Source organism: Eurytemora carolleeae, unplaced genomic scaffold (genome assembly GCF_000591075.1).
Source record: "Eurytemora carolleeae unplaced genomic scaffold, Eaff_2.0 scaffold1130, whole genome shotgun sequence".
Classification (NCBI taxonomy): domain Eukaryota; kingdom Metazoa; phylum Arthropoda; class Copepoda; order Calanoida; family Temoridae; genus Eurytemora; species Eurytemora carolleeae.
Window position 1 is genome coordinate 43590 of NW_019397063.1, and position 27347 is coordinate 70936.

The 27347-nt window shown below is 31.7% G+C and overlaps 1 protein-coding gene across 4 annotated transcripts; it reads left to right on the plus strand.

Moving 5' to 3' along the window:
• LOC111711530 (uncharacterized) lies at window positions 1–27020 on the plus strand. 4 transcript variants are annotated; one of them, XM_023485907.1, is made up of 25 exons: window positions 1–192; window positions 963–1292; window positions 1617–1687; window positions 2087–2228; window positions 4903–4979; window positions 5325–5439; window positions 6816–6932; window positions 7867–7941; window positions 8349–8418; window positions 9493–9575; window positions 10996–11073; window positions 11763–11855; window positions 12656–12728; window positions 12865–12999; window positions 15636–15821; window positions 17520–17712; window positions 19211–19301; window positions 20664–20733; window positions 22057–22162; window positions 23307–23367; window positions 24868–24987; window positions 25094–25156; window positions 25373–25483; window positions 26053–26123; window positions 26812–27020. In XM_023485907.1, the coding sequence occupies exons 1-25, from the start codon at window positions 160–162 to the stop codon at window positions 26876–26878; spliced, it is 2631 nt and encodes an 876-aa protein (XP_023341675.1). In that variant the 5' UTR covers window positions 1–159; the 3' UTR covers window positions 26879–27020. The 4 variants fall into 4 exon arrangements, with proteins under 4 accessions (XP_023341675.1, XP_023341677.1, XP_023341678.1 ...); XM_023485909.1 differs by having other exon boundaries at window positions 2090–2228; XM_023485910.1 differs by having other exon boundaries at window positions 963–1277.
• Window positions 27021–27347: the final 327 nt, after the last annotated feature.

Below are 27347 nucleotides of genomic sequence, written 5' to 3' on the forward strand. Positions count from 1 at the left end.
TATAGAGAACGTGAAATAAAAGAACGAGAAAAGGAAAGAGAAAAGGAACGGGAAAAGGAACGGGAAAAGGAACGAGAAAAGGAACGGGAAAAGGAACGAGAGAAAGAGCGCGAAAGAGAACGAGAAAAAGAGCGTGAGAAGGAACGAGAGAAGGAAACCATGCATCACAAAGACAGAATGGAGTTAGGACAGGTATTCTGCTTCTTTTATCCATACTTTCATTAATCTCTTTCAATGGCGTATACAGAATTAATTCTAGGAACAATTGGGTACCCTTGAAACCTTAATCTGATCAAAAATGTGGAAAACGATGTCGGTTTTCTGACTCAACAAGTGTTTACAAGAAATACGCAGGTTACTTTCGCAGAGAAACCGCAAATGAAAATAAACAAAAAGAACAAAAAATTCGATATCTAATTCATACTTGATCAGACAAAGCTTTCAAGGATATCGTTGTAAATAGGGCACTTCCATCTTTGCATTAAGGGTCAATTGAAATTACGCTTACAGTCCCTTTAAACACTCATTAGTTTCCCCTGCTCCTGTCATGACAGAGAAATATTTTCATTTAAAACAGAACTTTAGTATACTACAGTTTTACTAATAACCATTAACATTTCATAATTCTGCTGATCCTCGGAAAAAAATACTTATTTCAGATTCTTTTTACTTTTTTTCTTTCTCCTTACATGGTTTGCTTTTATCCTTGTAATTATATAATCAAATGTCAAAGAAGAATCCAGATTTATTTTACAATCCTTAGATTCAAGCTTGTTTACATCCTTTCATACCGCAACATACACTATAATACAGTTGCATCAATTTTCAAGACCGGGCCGAATTTGAAGTGTCGCCTTGGCGTTGGTTTTTACCGCACTAATTTCCTACATTTGTGCATTTTAAAGCCTTAAATGTTTTTTACAATTATTGTCTTTGCGGATTTCAATGATATTTTGTATTAGATTGATTGTGTGGATTGCGCAGTGGCCACTCCCGGAGGTCACCTTCAAGGTGGTCAAGGTGGTCACCATCAAGGTGGTCAAGACCGAACCCAGACTGGTCCAGACGTAACCCGAGACCGCCCTATTCCTGGCGGGGACCAGAGCAGAGACGTAGAGGCGGGATACGCTGGGAGGGGTCGGGACGGAGTTGAAAAAGGGCGTGGAGAGGGTATGGAGAGGGGTAGGGAGGGGGTGGAGAGTGGATATAGTACCCAGAGTAGGGAGAAGGATAGAAAAGAAGATGTTGTAGTTCCATATATGGATTCAGATAGTCAGGTGTGGCACCCACAGGAACTTTCTTTATTATTCAGCTAATTCCAAATATTTTAGTTCTAACAAATATTGATAAAAGAAACATATTTATAAAAGAAGACCAACCTTCGTATCAAAAGTTTTCACTAAAGAAGATTGATTTTATAATCTTTGAATTTTGAATGACTGAATTTTAAATTTATAAATTGGCTCTTGATTATAAAATCTTTTAAATATTCAACTGATTTATTGTACTGTTCTATCTTGCTAATTTATTGTACTCTACTGTATCGTATATCTTGCTGATTTATTGTACTGTACTTTCCTATATGGCTGGTTTACTGTACTGTGTGGTGTACACAGATTCCTGTACAACCTTTGGATCCTCCCTCCCTAGATCCGCAGTACACTACTGTACACAAGAGTCCCAGCAGGAAACCAACATTCTTAAATGAAGACGACATTTAAACAAAACAAAATCTGAAAGATACAAATTTGAAGTAAGTGTTATTTTCAAATTATGATTCGATCAAAGGTTTACTTTTATTTTTTGTGAATGCTTGATTAGTTCATGAATAATTTTATCCAATTTCAATTGCGCAAACATTTGACGCCATTTTGGATGTTGAATTTGATATTTTTTCTTATAAAAATGCTATAAGTTGTAAATTGTTACCTTCACTATGGCTTTTGTATCTACAAAATATATATTATTCGATTTTTGTGAAAATCATAGAGTTTGAGAATAATTTATTTCTTCATTTTCAAACTTTAAACCCAGAAAAAAGGAAAGAGATGAAATAGTTTTCTTAAAAAAATGTATTGGTTGGTAGCAGAAGAAAGCCGCGTGTCCCAATGGCGCGAAGTGTCCCGGGTACCCTAGACCGAAGGGACAATAGGGACATGTCCCTTGATTCCTGTGACATGGACACTATGCCCCTAACCCCAGCATCCTTTGGAGGTCTAGACCATAAGGTAGGATAATCGTTTTCAAAAACGATTGTTTAGTTTTGAAAACGACCCACTTGTTTTGAACTTTTAGAAAACGAATAGTCGTTTTAATAAAAGCGATAAGCAACCATTTTTTATATGATTGTTTTTTAAAAACGATAGTTTTCAAAATAAAACTCTTCTTTGGCTAAAGGCATTAGATTAGGATTTAAAACTTATCTTTTTAAAAACACCATGCATGAACCAATTATTATTATTTAAGTTATTAAAGTTTATTTCGCACACAAGAAATGGTACATTAAGATTAAGACAAAGACATAATTTAAACGAGGAACATAAGTAAATATAGATGAAAAGTTTAATTGAAGCATCACTTTAATCAACTATTATCGTTTAAAAAAAGACCCAGGTTGTAAACATTTTGTTCTTTGTTGTTTCCGAAAGTAGAAATTGGTAACCTTACACAGTCCACGCTCTAGTTTTTTTGCCCGATCACTCTCATTTTTGACACTATCATCGTGAAATTTGTTGCCTTTTTAAAAAAAGAAATTGATAGGATTGAATTTTTTTTTAATTCATAGAGCAGAATACAGGGCAGTAAAATGTCCGGTCCGTGTAAAAAAATCTAAATTAACTCAAAATTTGTGACTAAAGCTACAGATCTAAAAAAATTTTTTTGAAAAGCTCTTGAAAAATGAACGTAGAAACATGTGTCACATCTTGATATTTGCTTATAACAAAACAATCATATTTTTTCACTTTGTTTACTAATTTTTTGGCATTTTTTTCAACCCTCCTTAGCACCCAAACTATTCAAGTTCACATTTTAAATTTTTTCTAAGGAGCTTGGCTTGAAAAATTGGGCTATCAATATATGCATTTCATTTAGGGTTAAGAAAAAGTTAAACAGTGGGTTGACTTGCCTGATCCGTTTCGACTTCTTCTTTCTCGTTTTACAATTTCCTATTCCGTTATTAGTTTTAGTTAAGTATATCGGTATTATTATCTCTAAACCTTCCTTCTCGAGCTGAACTAAACTATAAGCTCTGTGTTTAGTTAAGTATATCGGTATTATTATCTCTAAACCTTCCTTCGAGCTTAACTAAATTATAAGCTCTGTGTTTAGTTAAGTATATCTGTATTATTATCTCTAAACCTTCCTTCGAGCTGAACTAAACTATAAGCTCTGTGTTTAGTTAAGTATATCGGTATTATTATCTCTAAACCTTCCTTCGAGCTGAACTAAACTATAAGCTCTGTGTTTAGTTAAGTATATCTGTATTATTATCTCTAAACCTTCCTTCTCGAGCTGAACTAAACTATAAGCTCTGTGTTTAGTTAAGTATATCTGTATTATTATCTCTAAACCTTCCTCCGAGCTGAACTAAACTATAAGCTCTGTGTTTAGTTAAGTATATCTGTATTATTATCTCTAAACCTTCCTTCTCGAGAACTAAACTATAAGCTCTGTGTTTAGTTAAGTATATCTGTATTATTATCTCTAAACCTTCCTCCGAGCTGAACTAAACTATAAGCTCTGTGTTTGCCATTTCAATATTAAATTAGACAATATCATCAATGTTAACATAAGGATTATTAGGTTTCTAATTATCAAATAATATACAGATAGAACTTAAGAATAGTCTTAAAGGGACACAGGACGTAATTTCTGGCGAACATACAATTTTAGATTCTATACTAGATTTGCTACGGTTCTCATTAAATCCTAAGTATATAAGCAATTTTTATTCTCAAAAATTAGAATTTTGAGTTTTGATCTCTGTAAAAGTTACTTTTAAGCTACATAGACATTGAAATAAATTAGAAGAATTCAACATAGGTTGCTCTGATAATGATTTAAAGGGTACCGTTGTGAATCAGACATCTTTGCACATTCACAATCTTGCTATGTTTCGGTTCCTCCTTATTCCTAGTTCAAAATGTTATATCTCGATTTATATTCATTTCTTTTCCCACTATTATTTCTTTTTATCCAGGGTTAGTTTCAATTCCTCCATTTTCTCACGTACATAAGATTCAAAACTTTTGTTTTTCTGTTTTTGTTAAATCAAAATATGTAATTACGTCTACCAGAATAAAATAAGTTACCCCTAAAAAGACGGGGCGTTCAGCGCCACCCACCTCAAGCTTGTTTGTTAAAGCTTTCAACTTGAAACTGCTTGGGTTTTAATAAAAGCATTTAAAAAGATTTTTAGCATTTTTTTAATGCGTATTGCATGGGGGTGTGGGGGGGGGGGGGTCACACTCACGGTACAGGACATATTAAGTAGCCCAAATTTTTTTTTTATTTGAGCTACAAACCAGAACAATTTTACATTTTTAATAAGCTCTTGAAAAATGATGCAAAACATATGTCACGCAAATAGATTATCAATTAGGTGGCAACAGAGAAATGGACCAATTATACATGACGTCACAAGTGTCAAATATAACAAGGAAGACAACATTCTCTCCCATTAGTTGACATGTTATAAGTAATTTTGTCGGATACATAAAACTGTTGACACTTGTGACGTAAGAATACAGCTGTACTGAGTGTACAAATTCTACGTTGCCATCTATTGTACTAGATAATCTATTTGGCGTGACGTGGTGATATCGGGTGTAAAAAAATGTTCATACAAAGATTTATTCACCTCGATTTATTTAGGGTTGAAATAAAACAAAGATTATTTAGGAATTAGAGGACCGTCCTCTAACCTCAATGACGACAAGAATGTGCCGACCCACAATGTATGATGAACCTCCAGAGAAGTAAGTTTTCCGACATTTTACTTTCTATTTAATTATTTCGTGGATTTTAACGACCCCCCCCCCCCCGACATTGTAAGTACATCGCTTTTACGATCTTATCGTATATTCTTAAAGTTTCTTCATTGATTTTGAATGCTTGATAAAAAACTAAATACAGGGTGTCCCGCGAAAGATTACAGTTGGTTAATAGTTTTAAAAGTCTTCTTCCATAATGTGTTAAGTTCAGTAAACGATTTTTTTAAACTCAGTAACTGCAAAAAGTCTTTAATATCTGATACAAACTTCAGTATATGAATGAAGACATTTAAAACTATAACTCCAACGTATAATCCATGAATTGTTTAGATCTAGTCTGTTTATCACCTGCTCTGCCCTCTACGCGTTCTTGTTGATCATTATCTGTATCGCATTCCTCACCAGCGAGGTGGTCACAGACAACAGCCCTCTGCACTACTACGAGGTAAAATGTCGTCTTTTATTCAAGGCCTAGATTCATACAGGGTGTAAATAAACATAGGGCGTTGTTAAGAACTTTAGATTGTCTGCTCATCACATATTCTTCTTACCATATGATTTTAAAAATGTAGTCCACCTTTTTTGTATTCGTTTGGTAGGTTATTGTATCAATATAATGAAGACGACTTTTTAGTTTAAATTTTGCTTGTTCCAAAGCTTTTTTAGAATTATAAGTTTACAAGTAGGTAAAGAGAAGCTATTGACAGCTTCTTTGTGTTTCCATGTTTTTGAGTATCCATGCTGTTTAAAACCTTGATACAAATCAAAATTAAAATTGTAGGTCGTCTTCATTGTATTGATATAATCGCCTGCCAAAATTATTAAGTTATCTAGATTACTTGTGTTACAGTGTAAAAACTTAATAACATTTTCAATTTTTCTTTCATTTTATCAAATAGCGTATAGGAGTCGTACAATCTTATTCTCATACAAACTGTATCATTATTTCTTTCAAAAACTCAAGAATTATCTCAAGGTCGTCATTTACTTTCCATTTGAATCATTTTAGCATTACGTTTTGAATTTGAATTAATTTGATCAAAATTCTTGTTAATATTTAAAAATTTAAGAACCGTAAGCGTTTATACAAAATCACGTTTCTTTCAAAAAGGAATGTACAATTGAATGAAATGTGGAAAACATGTTAAACAATTTATACATTTTATTGATAAAGTTATGTTTTATTTCAGGGACTTTTCTCATTTTTATGCTTATTTTGATTTCAGGGTTTCTACACGTTTTTATACCTATTTTGTTTCAGGGTTTTTTCTCGTTTTTATACCTGTTTGATTTCAGGGTTTTTTTCTCGTTTTTATACCTATTTGATTCCAGGGTTTCTTTTGGTTTTTATACCTATTTAATTTTAGGGTTTCTTCACGTTTTTATACCTTTTTTATTTCAGGGTTTCTTCACTTTTTTATATCTGTTTGATTTCAGGGTTTCTTCACGTTTTTATATCTGTTTGATTTCAGGGTTTCTTCACGTTTTTATACCTGTTTGATTTCAGGGTTTTTTCTCGTTTTTATACCTATTTGATTCCAGGGTTTCTTTTGGTTTTTATACCTATTTAATTTCAGGGTTTCTTCACGTTTTTATACCTATTTTATTTCAGGGTTTCTTCACTTTTTTATATCTGTTTGATTTCAGGGTTTCTTCACGTTTTTATACCTGTTTGATTTCAGGGTTTCTTCTCGTTTTTATACCTATTTTATTTCAGGGTTTCTTCACTTTTTTATATCTGTTTGATTTCAGGGTTTCTTCTAGTTTTTATACCTGTTTGATTTCAGGGTTTCTTCACGTTTTATACCTATTTTATTTCAGGGTTTCTTCACATTTTTATACCTGTTTTCCATATTCTTCCTGTTCTACGTGTTCTGTTACCTTCTTCATGAATCCACCTGCTGCAGACCAGATCCTGAACCTCTAGCATACTACCAGGTAAACAGAGATAACCAAAAAAACTCTGAACTGGAAGACGACTTTTAGAATCAAGTTATAACTCTTAAAGTCTTATGAGCATGAGGCACAGAAAATGTGCAGTGTAAGCAGACCCATTTCACTAAATAAGTGATTCAATAATAAATAAAACTATTTGCTTTGTAACAACATCAATTACTCTAAAGTATTCTTATAATGTTGTCTTCCTTTTTTTTTGTAATCGTGTAGTCTACAGAATGTCGCTAAAACGAGAAAAATGGTCTGAAAACGAGAAAAATGGTGTAAAAATGAGAAAATTGGTCTAAAACGAGAATAATAGTCTAAAACAAGAAAAATGGTCTAAAACAAGAACAATGGTCTGAAAACGAGAAAAATGGTCTAAAAACGAGAATAATGGTCTAAAAACGAGAGAAGTTAAAGTTCGGAATATCTTAAAGGATTTATATGGGAAACGACCGTTGATATGTCCAACTATGAATTATGTTTAAATTAAATTAAATTAAATAGTTTAAATTTGAAATATCAAAGACTAACATCATGTGGTTACAAATTTAAAGGTGTCATAACAATTGTGTCTGACAAGAACACAGTTCCTTAATGACAGATGTTATATCGTACAATAGAAATATTTCTAATTTATTCACATTAATGCTGATTTATTAAACATATCTTTTCAATCATAATAATGGTTTTGGTTTTGTCATGATCAATTAGGGATTTAAATATTAATGTCTAGAAATAATTTTCTTTCATTCATTTTTTGATTTTCTACTTATACAAATATTAAGCTTAAGAAAAAGAAAACTTAACTATTATTATTACTATTATTATTATTAAATTATTATTATTATTATTATTATTATTATTATCATCATTATTATTATTATTATTCTTATTACTACTATTATTACTATTATTGTCATTATTATTTTAGACGGATACTATTGGAAAGAACAGCATGGTTGGAATGGATTATTGTGGAATGAATGATGGATATCCTCACTGCAAGGTTGGAATTAAATACAACAAATTTAGAAACTGAAGGAAAACATTTCTGGGAAGTTTAAGAAAAAATTGCAAAAGTTTAATACTTCATCTAGTATATGAATTTTGCTTTTCTGTCTGTTTGCTTGTTTGCGTCCAAAACGTCAAACGTCAAAACTGCTAATTTGTGTGGGACATTTACATGACCCCGATGAATGTTTGTAAATGATTTGAATACAAGATATTTGTCTCCAACATTTTTTTACTTTTGTATTTTGTAAATCAATGCAAAAAAATCTAAATCTGTGAAATAGCATTGTTTAGAGATTAATCAACAATAAAAGTTAAGATATTAAATATGTGTTCGAAAGAGCGCCCTGATGGCCTAGTTTATCAAATTGTTTATTATCAATTTAAAAAACTTGTATTCAGATGCAGAAATACAAAACTTCGGAGAATGAACAAAGCCATGGAAGTTTCTTCCTTAGAGTTGGGGGACTAGGTAATTTAGAAAATTAAATAAATTATCTACCAGCTATAATTGCGAGGATCGAAAGAAATTTCCTTTCAATTAAAGCAATCGTGAACAGTTGTTTTTAAACCGGTTCAACCGGTTTTTTTCATTATTCCAATCTCATACATTTAGAATATAAGAATAAATAAAAAAATAAAATATGAAATATAATTTTTGGCTCCAGATTTGTTTTTATAAAAAATGTCCAACTAGTAAAGTCTAAATATAGCAAGACATTTTTGTTTTGTTTATTTGAATGTAGATTTATTTCACCAAAAACAGAATTTTTTGGTCTGAACATAAACAATTATAATCGTATTACCTGTCATATTCCTGATGCATGACGCTATATCTGATGCTACAGTTATGATATAAAAATATTAATATATTAATCGTTTTTTTCTATATTAGATATTGGTGTTTCCCCCACTCCTTCAGTCAGTGCCCCCCCCCCTCCTCACTCTTACCGAGTGGGAAATTAGAAGGGTTACTCTTAATTTTTGAAACATGAACAAACAAAAACAATTTGAGTACGATTTTTTTCTTCAAAACTCGACAATATACGGCATTTAACTTTGTTTATACATCTATATATATATATATATACATTTCAAAACTCGACAATAAACGGCATTTACTTTATATACATTTAAGTACAAGAATATCAATATCAACATAAAAACAACACAGTATACGATTTTTGTAGATATACTTTATTAAATTTTGAGAGAATTTTCATTCCGCTTTAATATTTACAATTTCATGATCTTAGGTCTAATAGGTTTTTTATTTGTTTCGAGGCAAATAAGTAACAGTTTTTACCGGCAAAACAGGGATTCTTTCTTATTTCACGGATTTTAATGAAAAATTTCACATTTTCAAGAAACTTGATTAAAATAAATTTATCCAATTGTCTTGTGTTAGCATTTCGGTATCAGGTCGAAATTTAAAAACTTAAATTTAAACCTTAAACATACAAAACAAACCGGCAAAAAGACAAGATAGTTGCAGAAACAGATATTGTGAAATTCCTACTTTACTTCGTATTTTTTATTTTTCTAGCATTTGGTCTTGGAACAATGGTTTATATTGGACTAGAGTTTGGGTCCTGGTTTGAGGTTCCTTGGAACTCTCCTTGCTACCAGGTAATTAATTGCAATCTCCTTGCTACCAGGTAATCAATTGGAACTCTCCTTGCTACCAGGTAATCAATTGGAACTCTCTTTGCTACCAGGTAATCAATTGGAACTCTCCTTGCTACCAGGTAATCAATTGGAACTCTCCTTGCTACCAGGTAATCAGTTAGAACTCTCCTTGCTACCAGGTAATCAATGAGGAGGAGACGACCACAACAATTTCTCGTCCGAGACGCATTCTCCTTATTTTTTCGTCCGAGCCACCTCGAAATTCTCGTCCTCTCCGCTTAAAAAGATGCTTATTTGTAGAACATCGTTTATCACACTATTTTAGAAATTGTTTGGGAAAATTTAATATTTTGTTTTTGCCCTTTCGTCGCCAGATTAAACAAAAATATATTTGTATCTTCAAGGTTTGGAAATTTGAAAAAAAAAAATCATTTGAAGGACGAGGATTTGAGGTGGCACGGACTAGAAAATGAGAAGAATTAGGCTCGGACGAGATATTGTTAAGTGGTTGGCCTTCCTAACCTCGTGAAACTATAGTTTCGGCTGTTTCAACTACTTCTCTGTTAAGTGTTCAACAAAATTCATTCTATGAAAATTAAGAAATTGAGTCTTTGTCACAAACTTTGAAAGTTCTTATCCCTAAACCGCTGTAACTCTATTAGATATTCAAACTTTGAATTAACCATCACGTTGCAAATATAAAGAGGTTAAAAAATTTGAGCCTTTTTTTCCTTTTGATTCTTGGTGCCTCGGGGTTGTAAACAGTATTTAATAGTATTCAAAAATTTTCTTTTAACTGTGCAGTGTCGTAATCACTTCTAGTCCTGGAACGAAACTTTTACTAAATAAATTTTTTCTTGGTATGGCAATGCGTGAGGTATAGTAAGACAATTATCTCAAAGTGTGTCCTAACTTTTCATTATTTATCGCACGCATGATATAAAAGATAATAAATTAACTTAATAGATTTAACGACAAAAACGAGTGATAAGACCGACATATGTCAGCTCAAATATTATGTTTGAAACATACCCACCGCTTTTCAAAAATGTAAACGAAAATCATTTTCATTCTTTTATTTTATTTGCGGAAAAAACAATCAATTTTTGAATAAAAATAGAACATTATTTTTTCAATTTATGGGAAATCAAACTCAATTTTAATTAAATCTAAACACTAAAAATTTGAATCAATTAAAATTTAAACCCCTGAGGGATTCAATAATAAATCAGAATGCGGAAATCAGAGTTAATAATTGTAAACTAAAAAATAGCTTTTTATAAATGATTTCACCAATTTTTGTTGCACATTTTCTATTATAGTATATGTACAAAACGGTCGAAATTTATCTATTTTAATTATGAATTCATTAGATTTTTTTCATTTATTTCTTTAAACTTGAACATACGTTTATTTTTAGGCTGTTCGTGGAATAAATCCTATTCTTCAAATCCTCTTCACATTTTCTCAAATGTACTTTGTCTTCATGAATGCCAGGGTGAGTTGAATTTAAAATTTCAAAAATTCAAAAATAAAACAATCAAATATCATCAAAAGATTTTTACAAAAGTTTCAGAAAACTAATATCTAGATATATAAAGCTTCAGGAACAAAATCGTCTCAAAATAAAATAAAAGTTAAAGCTTTCCAATATCTTTTCATTCTTTTTATCTTAAAAATTATAAAATCACAGTTTATTTAAAGGTTACAGAAACATTTTAAAAATTTGAATCCGGAAATCCACCTATAAAAGAAATTTTTAAAAAGTTTTTAAAGTAGAGAATTATTACCATGGCCGCGTTCAATCTCGTTTAAAAAGTCATTGTGTAAAAGTTTGCAGTACTAAAGATGTTTTTATTCTTTTTATTCAGCTTTTCACTTTTTACCACTCTAAGTACAGTCAGAACCAGAAAATTCTGTAATAGGAAGACGACTTCAAGATTTAAGAAATGACTTTAAATAGAGCAATAAGCATGGGAGACAGCAAGTGCACAGTGAAAACAGACCCATTTTACTTAATTAGTGATGTAATAAGTGTCTGGTAAACTTTTGCTTTGTAGCAACCTAAAACACGTATTGCTATAAAGTCGTCTTCCTGTTTCAGAGTTTTCTGGTTATCACCGTATGTTTCCTCTTTTTCTTATAATATCCCTGCCACAAATTAAAATTAATATGTTTTTGTTTCAGTTGAATATTCATCAGTTCAAATGTTTGGCTCGGTTTGGACTGATGCATATAGTTGCAACCAATATATGTGTGTGGATCAGAACTGTTTTCAAGGGATCATTGGACATTTTATAATAAAAAAATTTAAATTAGTATTAATCAAATTTAAAGAAGTATTGAACTAGGATTGGACATATACATGGTTACCTGCAAAGAATGAGACTTTAAAGATATGCCGATCCCCAGGTTAAATTTTAGTCTTCTTGTTTAGATAAAGTCTTGAAATGAACAAATAAATTGCTTGGCAAAGAAATGCACAACTTTTCAGTTGCGGTGAATCATGAATATGACACGGGCCGCCGTAGTACCTTTGAATTTCCGGGACAGGGTCAACTATTCCGGTCCCAGTTTGTACTGCACCTAGCTCTATGAACAGGACTAGTCGGTGCAACAAGGTTGACGCGGTCAGACTTCATATAGGTTGAATTTACTATTACTAAAGGGGCAGAGGTGAGTGATGAGGAAGCAGACAGTATATATATCGTAAGGTCGTCTCTGAAGTCTCATCCTTGGTGAATAACCCTTTAGTACAGTAGGTGGCAATGCTATTTTGAATAAATTATGCATGACGTCGTGGTGTCAAACGTGACACAGTTCCAACCCATTTTTGCCACAAAATCAAATATTCTAATCCCTATATTGTTGCAAGCCGAATAAACCTATAATATTTCAATTTAAATTCTTTGATCTAACAGAATTCATAGATTGAAATGTCTAAGGTCTACGACATTGGATTGCAAAAATTTAAGAATTACAAAATTTGAGATTCCTTTTTCGAGTTTACTAGACTACATGTATATGAAAAAATCAGTTACAAAAAATATATGAATATAAAATGTACATTAATGGTTTAGGAGGGTATCAAAGACATCGCTGCCTATCGAGTTGCAAAGGGCGAAGGAGTTTCAGAAGATTTTATGATAAAAGGTAAGCAAAATTATCCATTGAAATATTTCAGAAATATTAAAAGTTTTGAGAGAAAATCAAAATATTTGAAATAAACTTCTCTAAATTTATTTGAAACCAAATTTGAACTAAAATTGAAAATCTAAATTGTTTTCAGAGGGGTATTCTATTCTCCGGCAGAGATTTGGAAATGATTCCTTCTGGTTGCATGGTCCATACCATTATATAATGAAAGCAATCTTTAAAGGAGAAGGAATATATAGAGCGTTCTCAATCTACCCACAAACCATAGGTAAAAGTTCTTAAAGGGCTCTACAATCCAAATCTGTTTTTTAACCCTAAACAGGCGGGGGGATATAGTATAGTATGGGGGCTGCCAATAAAGTCTCAGGAAATAAGATCTCAGGAAAAAAGTCCTGAAGAAAATAAATCCGAGGAAAAGAAAAACCTAGAAAAAAGGGACTTTTTTCCATTGTGATTCATGCATTTTCACTTTTTAGAGGACTTTTTTGTAAAAAATAATACTGGAGCCAGAAAAAAAGTCCTAAAAAATAAAGTCTCGAATTGGTAGGACTTTATTTCCGGAGACTTTTTAATAAAAGGACTTTTTTCCACAGGACTTTTTTAGTGTTAAATTTTAGGACTTTTTTCCGAAAACTTTTTTTCAAGGACTTTTTTGGCGGTTACCTATTTTACCAATATTATAGACTACATTAAAGCTGTGCGTTTGACGGGCAAATAATCGGTGTTTTGAAAATAATATTTTTTTATATAAAATTGATTGGTTTTATATGTACTGAAACATTAAAAATTAACTGTTTATTTTCTTTAATAAATTGTGTAGGATATATATACCCTGAATTTAGGGACAGTGGATAAGAAGTACATATGTAGTACACAGTACACTTGTTATTAAAGTGTTTACTGTATATTTTATCAAGGTGTATCATGTCAGAGTTAAATATTCAAAAAATTAATAAATAAACCTAAATTTCTTAATGTTTGATTATATATTTAAAGTAATCATTTTTTATGTCATAAAACAATAATATCTTTAAAACAAAACAAAAATATTTCCCCTTTTGATCATGATATCTTTCCTTTGTTTACATGCAAGCTGGAAAGTAAGCAAAGCTTCACTAAAATGTCGTCTGTATTATATTGGTAAATAGGCTTACCACTATGGAATAGACAGCCAGGGACAGTACACCATATGATTGATAAAACATCTCACCTCAAATTTAAGTAAATTTCACGTTACAACAAAATCTTGTATTTTTTTACCATAATTATTCTTTCTGAAGAGCTATTGAGAGAATTGAGAAGGCCAAGAAAATTTTGAGTTTCTGATATTTAAACACATAAATAAGAATTTTTACTTGGAAGCTACGAGGATGCAAAGTCGTACACTGTAATAATTTGTCCTTCGTTTCCTGTCCCTTGAAGGGATATTAATGTGATGGCCCTTTTAGAAAGGGCCACGTGTTTATGAGGCTTTATCTGATAAAAATGTGGACGATTTCATCACTTTCTGGGTACCTTGAAAGTCTGACATGATATTTTAAAATTTTAATTTGGAATTGCAGGCACCTTAAAAACTCTGCATTCTTCTAAAATCATTGTTTCGGACCCTGGACCATTCATTAAGAATAATGTATTTTTCCTCAAAAAAAGTGGATTTTTAAAAGAATTTTCAATATAAAGTTAATATGGCGAAGGAATTACAAAAATATGAAAACAGATTTTTACTTCTCAAAAAAGGTTCAAAATATGTCAAAATATTTTTACAGAAAGTTTCTAAAAAATGTCAGAGATTAATGAAATATTCATCTTTTTTTAAATTTTCTATTTCCCATGTAATATATTCTGATAAAAATGTCCTCTGGCTTATAGACAATTTAAAAATGTAGAGAGGGGGGGGGGGGTGGATCCTATGCAACTTTCAAGGTTTTATCTTTAAAAAAATATATTAAAACTTATTCTGAAGAAGTATAGATTTTCTGCATCTGTGAAATATTTAATTCTTAAAGTTTTATCGGTAATTTTGTCCCTAAGGATTACAGAGAGAGAAAAGAGAAATAAAAAAACTATTTTTTTTAATGATTGTAGAGGAACTGATCACACTCGAATAAAATTATAATTTTCTATTTCATTTATCTTTGCCACCGGAACCTATTTAAATGGTGATTTTCAATAAATTTTGTAACTTTGAGGTGTTTTAAAAAGTTCCTGTAACATTTAGAAGTTTTATTAATTTCAGAATTGTTTATTGTAAGTTAGAGAAAATTTAACCCTGGGAGAAGATCGACACGGGAAGCCGTAGTACATTTGAATTTCCGAACCGGGTCACCTTTCCGTCCCAGTTTGTCTATCGCCCTGCAGACACTCAATAGGAATAGCCGAACAAGGTTGACACGGTCAGACTTTAGGTTGAAATTATTTTTACTAAAGGGTCAGAGGTGTTTGTTGATGCAAAAACTATATTGATAGTTTGATAAAAGTAAAAGTTTTACAGAATACAGTTTTGAAATGTTGGATTTGGAACACAGTAGGAAAACAGTATTGTGTGGTGGTTTTTAAAAAACAAGACAAACTAACCAAGTTATTGACTAGCTCTTCATAAATGTAAACCTTTCATATTGTAAACTTTTATTATTCATTCACACAGATTCATAGTTTGAAATATCAAAGGTTAGAAAGATTAATAAATTTAAAATGTATTGTCTAAGGGAGTATTCACAATTCACTAATCAGTTCCTTTTCGTAAAACATTTTGTAGGATACGATAAATTATATCTAATTGTGAAATTAACTATATTGTGGCAGGACCCCCTAGATATTATCTATATTGTAGGATACAATAAATTATATCTAATTGTCAAATTAACTAGTTGTGGCAGGATCCCCTAGATATTATCTATATTGTAGGGCCCCAAGGGAGAGATTTTACCAGCACTACAAGAGCCCCACCCCCCTTCAATCCAGGGTTTAACCCTGTATACCAGGGCGGTGCTGGGTATGATCCTCTCTATCCTGGACAGAGACCACCTACAGGGTTTAACAATCTCCCGCATTTTAATCTAACAAGACCTGGACATGGAGCTGGACATCTAGGTAAATCTATTTAAATCTAACTTAATCTAACAAGACCTGGACATGGATCTGGACATCTAGGTAAATCTATTTTTAATCTAACAAGACCAGGACATGGAGCTGGACATCTAGGTAAATCTATTTTAATCTAACAAGACCTGGACATGGAGCTGGAAAATCTAGGTAAATCTAATTTAATCTAACAAGACCAGGACATGGAGCTGGACATCTAGGTAAATCTATTTTAATCTAACAAGACCAGGACATGGATCTGGACATCTAGGTAAATCTATTTTAATCTAACAAGACCAGGACATGGAGCTGGACATCTAGCTAAATCATTTTAATCTAACAAGACCAGGACATGCAGCTGGACATCTAGGTAAATCTATTTTAATCTAACAAGACCTGGACATGGATCTGGGCATCTAGGTAAATCAATTTACAGATCAATTTATCAATGTTTAAGGATTTTAATCAATCAATAATTGGTTTAACTCTATCTAATTGAAAACAGTGCTAAAATAGCATTTTGTAGGACAAAAAGACTTTTCAAATAAACTATAAAATGATCAATTTAAATAATGATATTTTTTTATTAAAATTTTTAAGTTTGAATCTTTCAAAGAAAAATCCTTGTCCTTTCAATTTTTGTGCGTGAGGGCAGTGTCGTTATCGCACATATGATGTTAAATCAAGCCTTTATATATTATCTACCTTGAACCTAACAGCCAAATTTGAATACTCTAACAAATAATATATCTATAAATGGGCAGAGCAGTTTAGCTTTGAAATGAAAGACATATTTTGAAGCAATTTTGCTGGCTATGGAAAAAACTGAATTATTGATTAAATAGCTTGAAAACCCAGCTTTGCATGGAAATCTAAACTTTCCATACTTTAACTGACAAACTCAATCAAGAATGTTTTAAGCTAGATAAGAACATTTCCGTGTTTCTACTGCGTTCCCCAATTTGAGGCAAATCGGTCAAGGGGTTCATAACGTTTGAAAACATAAACATTTTTTATTTTCAGAATTCGAATTTTTTTTTCAAAGTTGTTTTAGAATTTAACGGGTAACGCCGGGAACCTCAGATACAGGGTTAACCACAGAGGATGAAACTGTAAAGACGACCGAAAACTCTAAGAATATCACGATCCCAATCAAGTCTTCATGAATATAGTCTTATAATTGCTTATCAAAATTATAACAAAGAAATTAACAAGTTAACAGTTGCAAGGAATTATAAATATAAAGAAACAGACAATATAAATTCCGGACAGTCGTCTTTGAAATCTCCTTATTTGCGGGTAACCCTGTAATATTATATATAAATATATAGCAATTAATGTAACAAAACGTCAAACAAAATTGAATTGCACGAAAGAGAAATTGCATTTTCAATCATTGCTCCTCTTATTGAACAGGTATTAGGAAGAACAAAAAGGTTTTGATTGTCTTACGTGTAACCGGAACTGAAAACTTTAGAATGGGATATCCTTAATCTCGATTGGTTAATTAATGTGTAGATTATTAACAAAAACAAGCATAATTTAATCTCGAGATTAAGAAAAAGAGTGGATCAAGCAGTAATCCCGATATCCACTATTTAAAAGTTCCCAGCTCCGATAAATTTTATTTTCTCATACTTGTCCCTAACATCCAAGATAGAGAGCTGCAAGGTCACAAAGACTTACAGTGACAATATTATATTTTAGACCTGCTTGGTGGTAAGGATGTGCATGGAAACCTGATAGAAAAATTCGACAATTTTACTTGTGGTCGTATTGACCTGATGGGGGATATCGTGACCAAAGCGTCCCCCTACCTCTACCCCTTCGTCATAGAGTTCAGTCTGATCGGAGCCGCAGTTCTTCTAGTCATGTGGGCTAGGGTGGGGAAAAACCCCAGGTGAGTTTACTGTTATTGTTAGATGAAAACCCCAGGTGGGTTTACTGTTATTGTTAGATGAAAACCCCAGGTGAGTTTACTGTTATTGTTAGATGAAAACCCCAGGTGGGTTTACTGTTATTGTTAGATGAAAACCCCAGGTGGGTTTACTGTTATTGTTAGATGAAAACCCAAGGTGAGTTTACTGTTATTGTTAGATGAAAACCCAAGGTGGGTTTACTGTTATTGTTAGATGAAAACCCACAGAGGGTATACTGTTTTTTCAAACAAAACTTAAATAGCTATCATTTGGTTGAAAGAAATTAAGAATAACGTGTTAGGATTCTTTCTAAAAGTTTTTCTTATATACTACTCTTTTTTCTTCTGAATTTAGTATCTCATTATATTGTCTTGATGATTGTCCCTTTTAACATACATATTGTCTAGATATCGTTGATTGTCTCTTTAACATACATATTGTCTAGATATCGTTGATTGTCCCTTTTAACATACATATTGTCTAGATATCGTTGATTGTCCCTTTTAACATAAATATTGTCTAGATATCGTTGATTGTCCCTTTAACATACATATTGTCTAGATATCGTTGATTGTCCCTTTTAACATACATATTGTCTAGATATCGTTGATTGTCCCTTTTAACATACATATTGTCTAGATATCGTTGATTGTCCCTTTAACATACATATTGTCTAGATATCGTTGATTGTCCCCTTTAACATACATATTGTCTAGATATCGTTGATTGTCCCCTTTAGCATACATATTGTCTAGATATCGTTGATTGTCCCCTTTAACATACATATTGTCTAGATATCGTTGATTGTCCCCTTTAACATACATATTGTCTAGATATCGTTGATTGTCCCCTTTAGCATACATATTGTCTAGATATCGTTGATTGTCCCCTTTAACATACATATTGTCTAGATATCGTTGATTGTCCCCTTTAGCATACATATTGTCTAGATATCGTTGATTGTCCCCTTTAACAGACTTATTGGCTAGATATCGTTGATTGTCCCCTTTAACATACATATTGGCTAGATATCGTTGATTGTCCCCTTTAACATAATTATTGTTGATTTTCCCTTTTAACATTCTAAGATTTATGGCACTGCATAGATCTCCTTTTTTAGTGATTTCGGGCATCTCCCTTAATTCTAAATTAAATAAGGTTTTCAGTTTTTTTCTGGAATTAGAATTTTATGACGGTTCCTTTTCCAAAGAAGTTTTTTGTTAGTTTTATGAAGGTTGGAATTGTTTTTTGGAATGACACCCCCTGTGTTTAGGTACTGGGGGAGAGGATGACACCCACTGTGTTTAGGTACTGGGGGGAGGATGACACCCCCTGTGTTTAGGTAATGGGGGGAGAATGACACCCCCTGTGTTTAGGTACTAGGGGAGAGAATGACACCCCCTTTGTTTAGATACTGGGGGGAGGATGACACCCCCTGTGTTTAGGTACTGGGGGGAGAATGACACCCCCTGTGTTTAGGTACTGGGGGGAGGATGACCTGGACCGTGTATCTGTCACCTCCAGGAAGATGATCACCTACACCAGGGTGGACTGTGTCGGAGCCAGCAAGGAAATTCATCAAACATTTACAAAAAATTATTAAAATCTACAAAAATTCGAGCCCACTCTTGCCAAATTTTCTGTCTTTGCCCAATGATATTTCATAGTTTAACTATCAAAGGTCAATGGTATCTATATAAAGATCATCAGAGTTTGTGGCAAAACTTATTTCCTTTCTAAATCAACTTCTGATTTTCTTTACTCTGGGACAAGAATTAATGAATAACACAGAAATGGTTGAACTACATAGACTAAATTATACGAAATTCAAATATACCTGTCTCTATTTTAATTTTCCGTCTGCGTACTTTAAAACTTTATGTTGCATAGCTTTGGTATTTCAACTTAAATATTGCAAGATCGAAAAGTAGAAATTTAGAATATCACAGGTTTACACCAAAATAGGTCAAAACTTAATCTCAATCTCGGGATCATGCCTTAATCTCATATTTTGCAGATTTATTTAAGTGTTACGGGATTAGTTAACTAAAGTGGTTAAACTCCTTTCTCTCAAGTAATCACTTAGGATCAGATTAAGCATTAAAGGGAATGTACGCGAAAAATGAAAGGGGGTATAGGCTTGATGCGATAAAAAAGCGCTTTTGATCGCTACTAATCTTACTTGTATCTGTTGCGTCTATAAGGAGAAAATTGATAAAGGCGTCTCATACCGAAGAGCGTAGCGCCCATACAAATTGAGGAAGTTGGAACATACGACTTAGACCGTAAAAAAATCAAATTAATATCAAACAAATCATTCAGATATTACAACCTATAGTCATCGATTATCTTTCGCCACATTTATATATAGTTGATTTTTCATAATATGTTTTAATTGTTATGATCTGAGAGTTACTTATAAAAACGTTTATTCCTGTTTCGAGGATTTTTGGTAATGAAGACGACATTTTCATTTTTTCCAGGAATGTTCGAAAACAAGTTGTAAGCTAAATATTATTTAAAAAAACAAAATCAAAACTATTATGAAATATCAAATATATACAAATGTGACAAACAAATAGAAGACTTTTGCTTTTTTGATATTGGAATTTTTTTGAGGATCGAATACATATTTCATTCCATTGTTTAATATTGTTACTGATAATTCAAATCTGAATACTTGAAATATTAATTAATATGTTTGATTGACAAATAGGGGTAAATTGTTAAATATTATAATTAATAGTTCTTGAAAGGAATTGAGGTTTTGTCCACAAACTCAAATTTGCTAATCTCTATATATGTATGCAACCTGAAATATCAAAGATCTACGACATTTGTGTCCAACTATAAATGGATTAGAAAGTCAGAATTTGTGCCAAAAACTTGATTCTTTTAATCAAACTATTCAATATGTTTGATTGATGAACAGGGGTTGTTCTTCGGTCTCCTGGTCCTGGTAGCATCCTTAATCTGTCTTATTCTCTTCTTTGTTCTAATCGGTGAAATATATCTACAAAAGATGAGATTTTAATGACGACCTAAAAGTTAAAACCACTGAAGGTCGTTTTTGAAGTTTTATCTTTTGTGTGAAACCCTGTGTGTTAGAATTTAATAAATTTGAGCCGCGTCTTAAATCCGCCAAAAACCGGTTTTAATTGAGCGCGCCAGCTAAAATCTTGAAACATTGAATACAATATTAAGTGGAACCAACCATTATTTGACCACAGTCTCAAATTTAAGCCGCGTCTCAAATTTAGGCCGCGTCTCAAATTTAAGCCGCGTTTGAAATTTTTTAAATTCGGCCTTAGATCAATCATTATTAAGAAACATGACCAACAATAACCTATGTACAGTGTTACCGACAAAGGATCATACTTCAGTGACGACTGTACGGAATTTATTCCATCTTCCTTATATTGTTTTATTCCCTTCAACTATATACTTCTTCTTCTTTGTTAACCAATAAAAACCACATTTAATACAGAGGACTTTATCTGACCTTGGTTTCGTCATATTTGAACAGCTTCTAGTCGTCTTTACAGTCTCATCCTTTGTGGGTAACCCTGTACTTGGCCAAGGAAAAAAGGGAGCGTTATTTAAAACAAATTTGAAATCTTTATCTGCAGTCAATAATGGGGAAGACATCATCGTTTTCTCGGGTAAACAGTGTTAAACTCTGATATGTTTAGAAATGCAAAATTATAAACATGGATTTCTAATTCACACAAAGCTTTTATACCATTGTTATCTTTACATTGACGGTCTCATAAAATTAATTGCTTACAGTTCCTTTAAGTAATGCCATTTTGAATTTAAATTGGGCTTGATTTATACTTATTTTGTGATCTGAGACAGCCGCGTTCCGGGTTTTTTCACTTCATTTATTCATCGTTTGTGAAAGACCCATTTAGTTTTTTTTAATTGAAAATTGATTTGTTGGTTCTCAAAATTATCGTTCATTTTTCATCTATTTCGTTCGTTTTCTCACTGGTAAAATAGTTCGTTCAGTAAAAAGAGATTGTTTGTTCAAAAGTTTGTTTTAAAAAATCGTTCGTTCAGTAAAAATCGATCGTTTTTTGAAATCGTTCGTTTTTCTTCGTTAGAAAAAAATATTTTTCATTTTCTCTGAACGATCAATGTCGTTCGTCCATCGTTCGTTTGTTTTCTGAACAACACTATTGTTTACAACAAATTTCGTTCTTTCTCAAAAATGTTGTTCGTTGACAAACACGATGTTTATCTTTAATCTTGACATCGCTTGATAAATAAAGATACCGCCTCTGTTCTCTTGACCAGTTATATACATATTTAATATTATTTAGACCATGGAGAAGTTGCAGTATCACAACTGGCTGTCTTCCTAGCAGATATCAGTCATGCTGCAATTATGATTCTATCTTTGCTCGCTATACTTCTTGGATTTTGCAGGTAAAACAAATACTTAAATGTTCTAGAGTTAGATCAGGAAGGTTGGACAAAAATAAGGTTTTTTATCTTTTAAGATTCTCTGCCCCCCCCCCCCCACCAAATAAAACAAAATAAATATTTAAGTTAGCAACAAACTTAGTGTCTAAAAAATGTTTTTTTTAAAATCTACAATTTTTTAATATCAAAATAGAAATGCATTTTTGATCATTTGAACATTTGTTTGCACTAAATGTAGAGACAGCAAGCAGTATCCTAGAAATCCTAATTCAAACTTTGAGATTAAATTTGCAAGTTTTGGGAACAAAAATACAATTCGTGGAATTACTTTCCATTTTCTTTTGTAAGGCTATAAGTGAATTTCTTATTGGTAACACCTGACAATTCTTTAGCAATTTGAGAGAACTGAGAAGAGGATAAGCTGAACAAATTTAAGGAACCCAAATTATTATTCTGAATTCAAAAGGTGCCAGCACAGAGTACAAACTTCGATGATAAATTGGGTTATTGTCAATTTATGGCAGCAAATAGTGAGAGAGTCATGACTTAAATATGTTACAGAAAACTCAACTTCTAACTTTGTAAACAGACCCAATTCCAGTTGTAAAACGACCATTCACTTAATAAGTGATTTATTAACTTACTAGTAAGGCTATTTACTTTTATCACAACACCAAATGCACTTCAGAATTGTTATTCAACAGTTTTTTTTGTTATAATTCAGTTTTTTTTGCAAATAATCTCAAAATGATACAATAAGAACCAAAAACTATGGAATAGAAAGACGACCTTAAAGCAATTTTGAAGTGCATTTGCTGTTGTTACAAAGGAAGTACGCTGTTAAATCATTAATTAAGTGAAATGGGTCTGTTGACACTGCAGAAATGTTGTAACACATGTTCATTGGACAATTTAAAGTGATAACTAAAAGTCGACTTTCTATTCCTGAGTTTTCTGGTTATCACTGTAATACATAAGGTAATGAAGAAAAATGTAGGAACACAATTTTTAATGGAATCGGTGAAGTCGTCTTTGAAGATTATAGTAAAAGTGACATTTTAACAATGTTTTAAGCAAAGTGTTTCCACCACTGACAAATAAACTTTTAATGACTGTTTCAATGTTGATAATGAACTTTTTTCCTTAGGATAACTCAGCTTAAGTTTCATGGAGAGCCCAATTCTATTCTGACCGATATTCTTCTAAAGGTAAAAATTATAAAGAATTTTGCAGCAATTTTTAAATTTTAATGTTATGGCCCAAAAACAAAATTCCAGTATAGCAATGATGCATTGATTCAAATATGAATAAAGTTCATGAAGATCAAACAAAGTTACAGAACTGTTAAATCCAATTTCTTCTGTAGTTATGACAAATAATACAAATATAGTTTAATAATCTTTTAAGAATAATTATCAAATCCTTATCGTTTGATTTTACCTCGCAATACACCTTGTACTTTTTTGTAGACCTAGACATGTAATTTTAGAATTTTAAAGCATTTTAAAGTTTAATCAGTTATCTGCAAACTTTTGATCGAATTTTACGTGATTGGATTACTGTGTTGCACTCTGAAAATGATGAAATTAATATCAAATATTATAAAATATTATTATTATTATTTTACATAAAATGTGCACTGATGAAGATGATAACACTAGGAACGAACTCCATTCTTATCTGAAAATAACAATAAAGTAAAATTAACCCACTGCACTCGACAGATAGTATAGAGTGATCCTTCTGTGGTTCTTCTGTAAAGAAGTCACATCGGTGCCGCGCTCCTGCTCGTCTGCGCTCCCTCCGTCTGCGCTCTGCGCACCGGTGTGTTTTAAAGTTCAAAAGGGAATATGCCTGGCAATTCAGATGAAGCTTATGTATCTAAATTGCTGTACTAAGAGAAACGAATTTGCAGGATTGTAATCCTACAGAGAAAAATCATAAATTATATCAGATTATTGTCCTGATTTCTTAACTTTAGAACTCATGGAATATTATTAACATATATTGAATTAATTTCATCAGAATATCTTACAAATTAAAGAGAATATATATTAATATTTTTTTTGAAAATTGCAACATTTAGTAATATTTTAAATAACGGAAAATAAAGGTTTTTTTAAGACTTTTTGTTGTTAAACCATATTCATGTTTTTTTTGAACAAAAAATATTTTTTAGTTTAAACTGGCTATAGTTGATACTCGGCTTGAAATATACAATATACATATAACTTACACTTCACTAGAAAGGAATTTGGCTTGGTAAAAAAAATCAAATATTTAAACCCCGATATTTCAAACTCAGATTATTTGATTTAACAGAATTCATAGTTTGAAATATCTAAGGTCAAAAACATTTGGTCCCAAGGATATAGTAATTAGAAAATCAGAGTTTGTGGCAAAGACTCAATTCCTTTATGTGACATAAATTTTAAGACTTTGAGGCCTCTTAGCATACAAATTTGGTTACATATAAGTGTTTTCAAAATAATTGTGTTCTTGTCAAATTCTCTATTTTTTTATAAGATGTAAACATGTAAGATATTGATCTAACTTCAAAATTTAATTAATTTCTAAGTGAATTTGTAATATTAAGATTTCTTCGCGAATGTATATTTATTAATGGCTACACAAGTGATTCAGTACGTTTTTATTCTAAAATTTCATCTAACATATAAGAAGTTTTGACGTAAATTTGTAATATTTAGATTGGATCGTGTGGAGTGTTCGCTTATGCTTCCTTCAGCGTAATCTCTGGTTGTCTTGGAGATTACAGACGACTACCAAACCTTGTGGTTATGGTCACAGGAATTATATCTATAGTTCAGGTTTATTATATTTAAATTCCTTTGCCAATTGGTCACTTTTCGAAAAATATGGAGTTTTTAAATAAAAGACGATATTCAATATTCTATCAATTAATTAATGTTTCAGGTTGTGATTCAGCTGTTGTTCATCCAAGATGTCTCCCGCCGTAGAATATTCACAGCTGATCAGGTTCGAATTGGAATTTATCTTTTTCAAATTGTAATCTAAATTTGTTGCTGTAAAAAGAAGTACATTAAGTTACTCTTATGGTGCCAGCAGCTGTTTTAACTTTCAAAATATTTAAATGTTAATTCAAATCATCTCTACAAATTACAAAATAAGAAATCATTAGTTAAAATAAAATATAATTAAATTAATATCTTTTAATTTTTAAATAATTTGAAGGATCGGTCCAAGCCAGGTAGACAGGTTGTAACCTTCCTTCTGATCTGTAACCTCGCTATATGGGTCATCTACACGTTCGAGGTTCAGAAGGTGGAAGAGTCGCCAGTCCAGGTATATACAAGCCTTTCCAGGTCCTTCAGGTAAATTTAGGTCGTTCCAGGTATATATGAGTTCTTTCAGGTAGAAATAAGTCGTTCCAAGTAGATATCGGTCGTTCCAGGTAAAAATAGGTCGTTCTAGGTAGACATTTATACCGGACTTTCCAGGTAAATATTCAGAATTGTCGTTCCACGGAAGATATTCATAACGATCGATACAGATTGACATTTATTTTGGTTGTAAATTCATAGTGGTCGTTCCAGGAAAGTAGATATTAGCCAAGTTCGTCAAAACTAGATTTTTTAATAGGTGTTTATTTTGATTTTTCAATAGGTGTTTATTTTGATTTTTCAATAGGTGTTTATTTTGATTTTTCAATAGGTGTTTATTTTGATGTTTTTTAATGATAATCTACTGAAATTTTATTCTTGTTTTATGCCATATTTTAGAATTAAAAAGCAGCTTTGCATTTTCACAAATTTTGTTTCATACAATCAACCACTGACATTTAATTAAGTTTTAAAACGACTTTGACTTCTTTTTTATTTTTTTTTATCTTTTTAAACTTAATAATTTTTCAGATTGAGTTTTTCGGTTACCAACCCTGGGTGATAATACAGAAGCTATCCCTACCACTCTGTATTTTCTTTAGGTAAAATTAAGACGCTTACGTTTTTTGACTTGTTGTTATCTTGACTATTATCTGTTATCTTTTGTGTAATCTCTTTATTTTTGTTATATTAGTTATATTAGCCGTGAGATTTGCAAAAACTAATAAGATTTAAATTCATAAATCCAAATGTATTAATGTTCTGAGCAGAGTGGAATTCTACAAATCGATTCGACCTCTAGTCATTTCAGCACTAAACATTAAAGATAGAGTTCTAAAATTAAAAAAAAGGACTGTGAAATAAACAAAATAATATGAAAAATGTATATTTATTAAGTCTGCAGCTTGCTGGGATAATATGAAAAATGTATATTTATTACTTGTGAAAATATTATGAATGTGAAAAGAACTGTAAGGGTAATTTCAAGTGACCCTCCAAGCTTAAAGCTAGGAACACCTGATTCACAAAACCTTCATAAAATCATTAATTTTGAAGAAATGGTCAGTTTTCTAGATTTAAATGATTTTTTTGATAGATAATTTTCCTGTATACTTTCCTTAATTTAAAATGAGCATTTTTTATTTATAAACCTTTAAATAAAATATTATATATTATAAATAAAATATCAGACAAAGCTTAATGATGTTAGGGTACCCTTCTGAATCGGGCATTGCCATCTTGCAAGACAGGGTCACTTGAACTAACGCTTACAGTCTCTTTAATCCTAAGGTTTCTGAGCACTGTTGCCCTGGCTGAGATCTGGAAGAGTTCGTATAAAACCAAATTGATTGATTGATTGAAGAATATTCAACCTAATTGTCGGGATTGGTATTGTGTGTACTCTACTGTGGAAACCTGGTTTTTATATACAAACATTGCTTCCAGTACTAATGCTAACACCAACACCACCATCACCAGAAAATATAAAAATTCACAAAGGAATATAAGAAAATTACATTTTATTAGTATTTCTTTAATTAAAATTAAATGTGTCGCTGCCCCTCTACCCCCTTCATCTAAAAAAGGACAATCTCTTGTGACTATCTATCTACATTAATCTAACCTAAGTTGAAACAGTATGATTACGTGAAGTTTTTTTTGGTAATCCCCCGGCCCAGGGGAGGACGAATCCAACGCAAGGAAACTTTGTTTTCATTGATTTTGGGGTAATTCTTTTAGTTTAAAAAATAAAGAAGTTGACCCCAAAAATTCAGAATCTATAAGTTTTAATTTTTGTGTTTTTGAAAATTTTCTTTTAATTCCCA